General features: G+C 44.8%; 1 protein-coding gene and 1 pseudogene across 2 annotated transcripts in view; both read left to right on the top strand.

The window, feature by feature from the left end:
- The first annotated feature begins 896 nt into the window (after positions 1 to 896).
- The window catches only part of Dgke (diacylglycerol kinase epsilon), a 15,169-nt gene continuing 4,300 nt past the window's right edge, over positions 897 to 11,765 (top strand). The window contains exons 1-2 of one of the 2 annotated variants that reach the window (XM_029565981.1): positions 897 to 1,714; positions 8,420 to 8,459. In XM_029565981.1, the coding sequence (XP_029421841.1) occupies positions 1,260 to 1,714; positions 8,420 to 8,429 (465 nt within the window). In that variant the 5' untranslated portion in view covers positions 897 to 1,259 and the 3' untranslated portion in view covers positions 8,430 to 8,459. Of the gene's footprint in view, positions 1,715 to 8,419; positions 8,460 to 11,765 lie in introns of those variants that run through there. The other variant, XM_008838455.3, reaches the window with a different exon arrangement.
- Positions 6,593 to 7,028, top strand: LOC108491098 (annotated as a pseudogene).

Raw genomic sequence — 11,765 nt, forward strand, 5'->3', positions numbered from 1 at the left:
ATAGTAAGCAGTCAAGGCTGGTGGTACAGTTCAGTGCAGTATTGCCTAGCACAGGAGACACCCTGGGTTCCATTGCCAGCACCAATAAATAAATAAGTAAATACATACATACATACATACATGCATACATACATTCATGACAGCAAGGGCACTGGTGGCGGCAATTTTTGACTTGTGCCTTTCAATTTGTAACACTTTCAAAAGAGCCATATTTTGCTCTTCCAACATTCAAACCATGCCAAATCCCATATACTGTAAATCACTTAATACTAGAACTTTCTGTGATTTCGAGCTTATGCCGCTCGACAGTCTACCCTAACACCCTCATTGTTAATGCGCCCCTGATTTTCCCAAGCCAAGCCCCTTCCACACTGTCCTGCCCCTTCCATGTCTGTCCACCCTCCTCCAGGATCCAGACCCCTCAAGGTCTTTCAGCTTTCCTGACCACTCCAGAGTCCGCCCCGTCCCCAGATCTGGCGACGCCCCGTGCTGACCCCGCCCATCCGAGGGGCGAGTCGCCGCGGGTCCCTCTCCATACCGGACCCCGCCCAAAAGCAGGGGGCGTCACCGAAGGCTGCGCCTCACCCAAGCCCCGCCTATTGGCGGAGCCACATTCCTCTAGGCCACGCCCAGGCATGGTCACGCCCATAAACAAATTGCGTCACCCAAACCCGCTCCTCACCCTAACCCCGCCCATCGGCGGAGCACTCCTCTAAAGGCCTAGCCACATACTTGGCCCCGCCCATGAGCAAGTTGCGTCGCCAAAGGCCTCGCCCAACCTAACCCCGCCCATCAGTGGAATCCCGTCACCTCGGGCCACGCCCCATATCTGGCCCCGCCCATGCTCAGGTCACTTTGCCGCAAGCCCCGCCCAGCCCATGCCTGGCGGCCCGATGGCTTTTATACCGACTGCGCAGGTGCGCTCGGCACGCGCGGCCTCCTCACCCCACGCAGGCCCAGCTACGCGAGGGTCGGACGCCGGTGGGAGGCTCCGTCTGGAGGTAGGGCCGGGGGCGCGCTGGACGAGGCGCAGGCTCCAGAGGCCTCGCGAGAGGGGCGTGGGCGGGGCCGGCCGCCTGCCCGCCTGCCCGCCTGCCTGCTGGCCGTTATAAACGCTGTGACGGTGGGCCTGCACCCGCGACTGCGTCCTGTGCTTCTCGGGGCCGGCGCGCGGCGCTCCCAGCCCGGCTGGCCGACCTGAAGCGAGCGCGACCTCCCCGAGCCGGGCGAGCTCCTAGGCGACGCGGGCCTGGGGGACAATGGACGGGGACCGGCCAGGGCGGCCCGCCGAGGGTCTGCTGGCCGACGGCCACCTGGTCCTATGGACGCTGTGCTCCGTGCTGCTGCCCGTGTTCATCACCTTCTGGTGCAGCCTGCAGCGCTCGCGCCGACAGCTGCATCGCAGGGACATCTTCCGCAAGAGCAAGCACGGGTGGCGCGACACCGATTTGTTCAGCCATCCCACCTACTGCTGCGTGTGCGCGCAGCACATCCTGCAGGGCGCCTTCTGCGACTGCTGCGGGCTCCGAGTGGACGAGGGCTGCCTCAAGAAGGCCGACAAACGCTTCCCGTGCAAGGAGATCATGCTCAAGAGCGACGGCAGGCCGCCGGACGCCATGCCCCACCACTGGATCCGCGGCAACGTGCCCCTGTGCAGCTACTGTATGCTCTGCAGGCAGCAGTGCGGCAGTCAGCCCAAGCTCTGCGATTACAGGTATGGCCTTTGTGGGAGGCGGGATTGCAGAGAGGGCTTGGAGAGACCAGTGTTCATCCCAGCACATGACCTAACCCACGCCCAAGCGTCCCTGGTATTGTGCAGAGGCGAACGCTCAGCGGTAGTCTTGTGCTGAGTCTGTTCATCTTGTGCGGTAGTCTCTTCCATCCAGCGTCCCATTCCTCAGCCAAACTATCCTTTGGAATAGAAGTCTTGGCCCTTCCTCCTTTTCTGAGACAGGGTCTCCTAGACAGCTAAGAATGACCTTGAACCTCTGATTCTCCTACCTACCCCCTCCCCCAAGGTACTGGGATTGCAGTCCTGCACCACCGTGCCCAGTTTATGCAGTGTTGGGGCTTCTCATCTCCAGGTCTCTTTAAGTGCCACCTGATCCCTGGCTACAGTATACCTCCCTGTTTTATATAAGGAAAAATGAGTATACACAAAGCAACTTTATGCTGGTCACAAAGCTGATTGATTCTCAGTTTTGAACTATGAAAGCAAGTGGCATTCTAAAGCAGCACTTTAAATTTCTTTTAGTTGTTGGTGCCATAGTGAAACGCACACCAAGAAAAGCCACTAAAAGGAATATCTCTCTTTTTTTAAATTTATATATAATTTTATGTGTATGGGTGTTTTGCCTGTATGTCTGTAAGTGCAACCATGCTCATGGAGTGCCCACACAGGCCAGAAGAGAGTGTCACATTTCTTCAAACTGAAGTTATGGACAGTTGTTAACTACATGTGGGTACTGGGAAGTGAACCTGGATCCTCTTCAAGAGCAGCCAGTAATTTAAGCCCTGAGTGATCTCTGCAGCCCCAGGAATTTTTTTCATATTTTTATATTTATTTATTTTAGGGGTGGGCCTGCATGTTCCACAGGATGTGTGTGGAGGTCAGAGGACAACTTTGTGGAGGGGTTCTCTCTTTCCACCGTGTGAGTCCTGGGGATCAGACTCAGGTCATGAGGCTTGGCAGCAAGCACATTTACCTGCTGCTGAGCCATCTCTTTGACTCTGAAAGGAATACTTTTGTCAGCTCTTTCAGGACCAGCATCTCAGATGAGCAATCTTGGTTAAACCATGAATATTTACATGACTACAGCATACACACTGAACACATGTGTTGTGCAGAATACTGTCTGAAGTAGGTGTCTCTTGAAGATGGGTAGAAAGCATTGTGCTTTGCATCACCTGTTCTCACTCATTCCACACTTGAGAAAACAGCAGATTAAATAGGCCTCACTTCCAGGGTTTCTAACACCCAGAATAGGATTAGAAATACTAACAGTGAGCCCTGTCTCAGCCTGTCTGGACTCCATTGTGTAGTGGGTTTGATTTCTGACAAGTAGGAAGGCCACAAGCACATGTAACAGCCCATGCAGAAAGATGGGACTGGGTAGTAAGCTACTTTAATGTTCATTTTTTTATGGAATGCTGTTATGCCAGTACTTGTTTCCAAATTTTATTTTAAGACATGCATCAGATTTAGACTTAATAAACTTCAAATAATGTATTTTAATTGCAGCGTTAACCATTTTTATTTGGTATCTCTACAATTTAGATGTCTACTGTGTGATCTTCTGTCTTTTGTATTTATCAGTAAGTGCTGATAATTTCATAGTTTCAGGATGGATTGAGTGTTGTTACTTTTCTTTCCCTTTCCTATGTGCAGAATTGGATAAAAATGGCTTCCACAAATGATTATTTCAAATACTCCTTAACAGACAATCCTGGTACCTCTAATATTCCACTTAAATAATCTTTCTAACCTGCTAAGCCCCTGCTCTGCTTAAAACTGTTTCAGTTGCTCTCCAGCATTTACCCCAGTGATGTAACAGGGCCAAATTCCATGTGCTTAGCATATGTCAGGTCAGTCACCACCACCTGCAGTAAAACTTACACAGTGGCAACTCAGAGCTGGATGGTTGTAGTTTCCTTAAAATATCAGACTTTTTCTTCTCCTTTTTTTTCTGGCAAGGTTCCCTGTAGCCTCTGCTGACCTGGAACTTGCTATGTAGACTATGTAGACCAGGCTGGTCTCGATTTCACAGAGTTTGCCTTTACCTCCTGAGTTCTGAGATTAAAGACACTGGCCACCAGGCCTGACCCTCAAACCTTTCCTGACTGGCGTTTTCCACAAATCTTTCCTTCTCAAATTTTTCCTTATTGATCATATATCTGGTGTTCTCTACCTAGGGTCCTTGGGCTGGGAGAGTTAACATCACTTCAAAATCTGCTGACAATGCTAATTTCAGAGTTATCAGATTTAGAAAAGTTTAGCTTTTGAGACAGTGTAGCACAGGGTGGCTTTAAACTTGCAGCATTCTTCCTAACATATGCCCCAAACAATAAATAGTATTTATTTTGAAATTTACATTTACCCGGACATCCTGTGTTTTTATCCAACAATAGTAGACTCTCACTCCAAGCCCACTGACTTAGGAACTTGGGCTGAGAATTCAGTCTTTTATCAGGTGCTGCAGGTAATTCTGAAGTTGGAGAACCACAGCTGTGCTAGTGTGTATTTTTTTTTAAAGATTTATCTAATTTTTCAGGTTTTTATAATTTTTTATGATTTATTTTATTTAGGATTTATTTTTATTATGTGTATGTGTATCTGTGTGTAGGTATGTGCTAGTAGTGCCCATGGAGACCACAGGTATAATCCCACTGGAGCTGGAGTTACAGGCAGCTCTGTGAGCTGCTCAATGTGGGTGCTGAGGACCAAACTCAGATCCTTTGCAAGAGCAGTAAGTGCTCTCAACCACTCAGTGAGCCATCTCTCTAGACTCTATTTTTATTATTTTTTTGATTATGTGTGTATATGTACACGAGTGCAGATGCCTGCAGAGACTGGAGTCTCCAGGTCCCCCTGGAGCTGGAGTTACAGGCAGTTGTGAGTTGTGGAACATGGATGGTAGGAACAAAACTCCGGCTCTGCACGAGCAGCTCTTGGCAGCTGTGCCATCTCCCCAGCCCGTAGTGTGTGTATTTTATTTTATTTATTTTTAATAAGTAAATATCTTAGTGTATGAGTGTATTGCCTGCATGTATGTGAATGCACCCATGTCGTGCAGTGCTGTGGAGGTCAGAAGAGGGCTTCGGATTCCCCTGGAACTGGAGTTAAGGACTGTTCGTAGCTGCCATGTGGATGCTAGGAATCAAACCCCAGTCCTCTGCAAGAGCAGTCAGTGCTCTTAACCGCTGAGCCATCTCTCCAGCCCCTAGTGTGTGTATTTTAAAGCTTGAGTCCCGTCCTTTTATGTCCTCCTGTTGGACACGATGGGTGTGTTCAATGCTGCATGCCCTCCTCAATGGCCTGCTCTTACAGATTACTGAACAGTCTGTTCCCAGTGTGCTGCACCACTAACCCACAGTAGACAGTATCGCTGTATTTAGGAAGTGTTTATCATTTCCAAGAGAACAGAGCACAGGGACCTGACGTCCACATAGTCTGCAATATTCTGAACTGTTTTATTTTAGCCAGTGATTTAATCCAAGATTACAGTCTACTGTGATCTGTAGGCAGGACATAATTTTGGAAGGTGGAACAAGCTGTCATTGTACAGAACCCTTGGGCATAAACCATACTGTCCTTGTATGGATTTGTTTTTTGGTTTTGTTTGTTTTTAAGACAGGGTCTCACTGCATAGCCCTGGCTGATCTGAAACTCAGTTCAATCCTTTGTCTTGGTTGTTTTCTTTTCTCAGATGATTTCTCACTGTGTAGGCCAGGGTAGTCTCAAACTCATGATCCTCTTCTATCAGCCTCCTTCGTGCAGGGATTGTAGGTGTTTACCTGGGGTGTAGCACTGTGGTAGAACTCTTGTCTACTGGTTCAGCCTGCTCTTCCCACGTGCTGACATTAATTGGCTTGTACCACTGCATCCAGCAGTAGGCATTGCCTGGTTTGAAGGAACTTTGTGCTGGTCAGTGGTGGCACATACCTGAAATCCCAACATTCTGCAGGCTGAGGCGTGAGGGTTATAAGTTGAAAGCCAGCCAGGACTACAGAGAAAGACCCTGTGTCAAGAGGAAGAAAAATTAAAAGGTTTTGGAAATGAGTAAGGATTAGTAAATAATAAATGTTGCATTACAGGTCTTTGGAAATAGAAAACATTTTGTGAGTACAGGACAAATGCTCTTGCTGGGAGATAACTATAGATGAATATCCAACTAGGAAATGGTAAAAGACTTTTAACTTAATAGCATTTAAGTAAATTACAAAGGGAAATAGAGGTATGTAGGTCAAAAAATAAACTTAAGGGCTGAGATGTGGCTCAGTTGATAGAATGCTTGCTTTCATATGCACTAAACCCTGGGCTCAGTCTCCAGCATCACATAAACTGGGTGGGGAAGCACATGCCTTTAATCTGAGCATTCTGGAGGATCAGAAATTCTGGGTCTTCCTTGGCTCCCAGAGTTCAAGGCCTGCCTGGGATACACAAGACTGTGTCTCAAAATAGAAAGAATTGGGACTGGAGAGACACTCAGCAGTAAGAGCACTGGCTGCTCTTGAAAGAGGACCTGGAATTGGTTCCCAGCACCCACATGGCAGCTACAGTGGTCAATAATTCCAATTCCAGGGGATCCCATACCTTCTTCTGGCCTCCACAGGCATTGCACCACACATGGTGCAGTTACATACACACAAGCAAAACACTCATGCACATAAAATTATAATGAATCAAAAAAAATTTTAATAGCAAACCGATGCATATTTTTTAGTAAGTATGACATAAAAGAGGTTGCTTTCCTAGATAAATAAAAGTGAATGCAATTTTCAAAACCTGATGAAACAAGATGGCTCAGTGAGTAAAAACTCTTGCCACCAAGTCTTCTGAGTTCTAGCAACCTGAGTTCTGTCCTTAGGGTCCACATGGTAGAAGAGAACTGGCTTTCCTTTCCAACTCGGGCCTGGCAGAATGGCTCCGGAAAAGAAGGGTGGCAAGAAGGGCTATTCTGCCATCAGTGAGGTGGTGACCCGGGAATGTACCATCAACATTCCCAAGCCCATCCATGGAATGGTCTTCAAGAAACGTGCCCTCCGGCACTCAAAGCAGAATTCCACATGAAGGAGATGTGTGCTCCAGATCTGCACATTGATAGTGGGCTCAACAAAGCTGTCTGGGCCAAAGGAATAAGGAATGTTCTGCATCATTTCCGTGTTCATGTGTCCAGAAAACGTAGTGAAGATGAGGATTCTCCAAACAAGCTGTATAATTTGGTAACCCATGTCCCCGTTACTACATTCAAAAATCTACAGTCAGTGTGGATGAGAACTAATTGCTGAGAGTCAAAGTCATAAAACTGCAAAAAAAAAAAAAAAAAAAAAAAAAGAGAGAGTTGACAGATTTTCCTCTGACCTCTACACATGTACTGTGGCATGTATACACACACACACACACACACTCAGAGCCACAGTAAATGAATAGAAAAAATTACTTTAATGAAAGATTAATATATAACTGAATTCATAAAAGAAGGTATAAACAATTAGTTTGTCTAGTTTATCAAAGACCTCTGGCTTGAAACAATAGATTATCTTTTCTATCATATCAAGACAAATCATTAAGTACTAATGAGCAGTAGTAGTGCGTAGTAGATATGGTGGACATGCACCCTGGTAACAAGCCTATGGAGCAGATATCAGGAGCTAAGGAAAATGCATTCTCTAATCAGTAACTTCTGCAATTGCAGGGAAGTAATCTCATTTGTATTTGAGATTGTTCATCGTATTGTGTACTTACAAAAACGTTTCTAGGGACCTGGGGATGTAGCTTAGAATGCTTGCTTAGCATGCCTGAAGCTCTGTCCCCAGCACCATGTAAACCTGCTGGTGGTACATGCCTGTAATCTCAACTCAAGAGGTGGAGGCAGGAGGCCACAGAAATTCAGGGTCATCCTTGACCATATAGCAAGTTCAAGGCCAGCCTGGGATATATAAAACTGTCTCAAAAAAATTTTTTTTAAGGAAAAGGACTCAGTAAATTATGGAATAATCCACATGATGAATTATTATACATTTTTTCTAGAGTATATTTTTTTAACTGTTACAAAACACTTTATTGAGAATTTCATACATGCATATAAGGTGTTTTGATCAAATCCATGCCCACTCCTTCCTTCCAACATTTCCCCCTCTGAAGAGGTAACCCTAAAATATTTTAGGGGTTAGATACAAGCTCCCAAATACTTTTAACATTTTTGGCCTTTGGAACAGAGTAATTAACAGGACCAAGGACATTTTGACTTTCAGCCAAGAAACTGGCTACATTTCTTTGGGATCTTTTTACCCTAACTGCCTAGCCAATTCCTACCTCCTATTCTTATCACACCATCTTCTGAAGGGATTATCCAAATTGCCAATAGGGAATAGAGACACAGACCTCTTTGGCTTCTTCCATGCTGAACAGGGACACAGGGTGAGGCAGTTGGAGTACCTCTTCAGTGGGTCTAAGACTCTCAAATTGCATAACTCTTGTCTCTAAGGGGAAAAGAAAGTCCTTGAATCATGAATAGGAGATGTGAAGAAGTAAAGGCAAGAGTAATTAGCATTACAAGTTCTAGACAGGAAACTAGAAAAAAGTCAGAACACGGCAATTTTCAGATGTTCATATGAGAGTCCATTGGAGTTTCTTGACAAGGGCTTCCAAAAGCATCCCTCTATTGGGATCTTACTCATTTTTCTTTTGTCTTCCAAGGCTGGAGTAGTTGGCTGGGAAGAGCGACTGGATACTCAGGTGAGGATCCAGTGACCCTGCTTGGCACTCCTTTAATGAATAAGCACAATTGTCAACAAGCCCAGTTGTGACTATGTTTAGCGACTAGGCTCAGCCGAAGTCATGATGATGGTAGTTATTTCATGCAGAAGGGACTGCTGTGTAGCATCATCTTATTAAAAGGACCACCACGTGGAGGCAGGATCCAGGGGCTGTCAGGCAGTCCCCTGGATTCTCAGGCCCTCTGGTAGGTAGTTGGAGGCCAGAGGGAGGCCAGAACCCAGTACTCTCTCTAGAGTATATTTTTAAAAAATATTTAACCACTGGCTGGGCGTGGTGGCACACGCCTTTAATCCCAGCACTTTGGAGGCAGAGGCAGGCAGATCTCTGTGAGTTCAAGGCCAGCCTGGTCTACATACTGAGTTCCAGGACAGCTGGGGCTACAGGGAGACCCTGTCTCAAAAAGACCAAAAAAAAAAAATTTAACTACTTAGGAAGAAAAGCAGTATCCAAATATGTCCAGATCGTGTTCCTGCCTGAAGAACATTCTGCACTACAGAATTGAGAATAAGTGCACCAAAAGGAGGAGCGACTGCAGATGACTGTTATTTCCTGCCTTTCTGTATTTCCAGATTCTCCTGCAGAATTAGTATTATTTAAAATGCATTTTTAAATTTATTCAAGAAAAATCATGAATATTATTCCAGTTTTTAAGAACTTAACACAAAAGAATATATAGTTACAACTTCATGCTTGTGCTGGAGAGAGAGCTCAGCAGTTAAGAGCACTGGTTGCTCTTACAGAAGATATGGGTTCAAATCGTAGCACCCATGTGGCAGCTAACAACTGTCCTTAACTCCAGTTGTAGGGGATCCAACACCCTCTCTGTCCTCCGCAGGCATTACACGACCTGAGTGCACTTACATACATGCAGGCATAACACTCATACACATAAAATAAAAATAAAGAAAAATTTTTTAATTTCATGCTCTTCCTTGAGAAAACTATTCTGAAGTATTTCAATGGACATTCTCGCAGATTACGGTCAGCAATAATATGCTATTTTTAGGATGTGATCTCTTTTTATGAGGCTACCATCATGTGTTGGCCTATGCCAGGAAGCTAAAGCTAGCTTCTGTCCTTGTTTTTCTCAACACTGATCCTTTTTTAGAATAACAGTGCTTTCTTAATGGGAAACTTATGCCTCAGGATGTGTCTCTGTGGTAGTGACACCTTACATGCAGGATCTAGTTACCTGTGCAGTTGTAAAACATGATTTTCTAGTCCCACCCAGTTTTAAAATTCATGTGAGACTTGACTTTGTCATCCCACAGATAATATGTATTGGTGGTGATGTGGGAAAAATAAGTATAGCACACCTAGAGTTAACTGAGCTAGGGATGTAGCTAGGTGATAGAACATTTGATTAGAATGAACAACGTCCTGGGTTCCGTTCAGTTTCCCAAGCCAAGCTTGATGGCACATGCCTGTAATCCCAGCACTCAGGAGGACTGCATAGCAAGACCTTGTCTCAAAAATAATATATATGGGGCTGGAGAGATGGCTCAGCAGTTAAGAACACTGGTTGTTCTTGCAGAAGACCCGGGTTTGTATCCCAGCACCCACATAGCAGCTAACAACTGTCCGTAACTCCAGTCCCAGGGGACCCGACAGTCTCTTCTGACCTCCGCGGGCATTGCACCACATGGGTGCACTTACTTACGTGTAGGCAATACACGCATACACATAAAATAAAAATAAATAAATTTTATAAAAATAGGGATGTGCGTGCATGCATGTGTGTGTGTGTGCGTGTACCCATGTATGTGGTATAGATACACATGTGAGGGTTCATGCTCCTATGCATGCTAGGAGGCCAGAGGAGGGTGTCAGGTGTCCTGCTCTAGCCCTCTATTCCCCTGAAACAGGGTCTCTCATTGAACTTAGAGCTAGGTAGGTGCTCACGAAGCCATGCCCAGCTTTTTGTATGGGTGTTGGGCATTCAAACTCTGGTCCTTGTTCTTGCACAGCAATCCCTTACTCATTCAACCATTCCCTCAGCTACTCCAATTTCTGTCACCACAGGTGAGTCTTGCCTAATATATATATATATATATATATTAGTTATAATAAAATAGTAATTGACTGTAAGCCAGTAGATGGATATAGTATACAGATGAAGTTAACTTTTTCAAGTTAAAAGCCAGTATTAATAAATGGTATTATGCAAGTTGTATTACAGTAATGACTTCACAAATCTCAACATCTAGAAGGATAAAACACCTTCAAAATAGAAGGCCATGGGTTAACATTTGGGCAAAAGTATTTGTTCTCTCCTTTTTTAATTAATTCTGTCTGTTCTTTTCTGGTGGCCTGCTTTTGTTCATTCAGATCTGCCTTATTTGTGGGTGGATAAAATAGCTTAGCAGATTAATAATAGAAACCCTAAATCTTGCCAGCGCTAGTCCCTGCTTCTTGTTGGCACTGGCACCAAAAATAGAGTTAAATCTGAATGCACATGTTGTTCTCTCTACTGCAGAAGCAGATACTGAACTGTTTATCAGCTCAGAAAAGAAGTGGGCTATTTAACTTGTTACATACAAGTTTAAAGATTTCAAACTGAACCTGAAGAGCTCTTCAAGCCCCAACCAGTCACGTGTAGGCAGCAAAAACTATAGACATCACAAACAAGTTTCAACTAAAGTCAAAATAACTAACACATCCAGCTATTCTAGATTGGCTTTGTTTAGGAGGATTATGTCTGTGTCTGTCATGTTATAAATGTGAACTAAGAAATTGTTAAAGTACTTACTCATTTTAAAAATTATGATAAATACTATATTATTGTGCAAATACATAGGACTTTCTATTAACATTTATGTGTTTGTGTGTGCTTGCCTATATACACATGTGTATATAGGTCAGAGACAACATTCAAGACTTGGTTCTCTCCTCCCACCATGTGAGTCCTAGGGATCGAACTCAGGCTGTCAAGCTTGGCAGTGAATGCCTTTACCCAGAGAACCATCTCATCAGCCCAAATACATGGAAATTTATTAAGAGTGAAAGTACCATACACCTTTGCACATTTCTTTGTCTTAGAAGGTGATTAGAGGGAGCTGGAGAGATGGCTTAGCATTTAAGAGCACTGGCTGCTCTTGCAGAGGACCCGAGTTTGGTTCCCAGCACACACATGGTGGCTAATAACCGTCTGTAACTCTCAGTTCCAAGGGATCCAACACCCTCTTCTGACCTCTGCAGGCATTGCACGACACAGGTGCCCTTACACACATGCAGGCAATACACCCATACACATAAAATAAAAATA

Source organism: Nannospalax galili, unplaced genomic scaffold (genome assembly GCF_000622305.1).
Source record: "Nannospalax galili isolate Female #2095 unplaced genomic scaffold, S.galili_v1.0 scaffold95, whole genome shotgun sequence".
In the NCBI taxonomy this organism is placed as follows: domain Eukaryota; kingdom Metazoa; phylum Chordata; class Mammalia; order Rodentia; family Spalacidae; genus Nannospalax; species Nannospalax galili.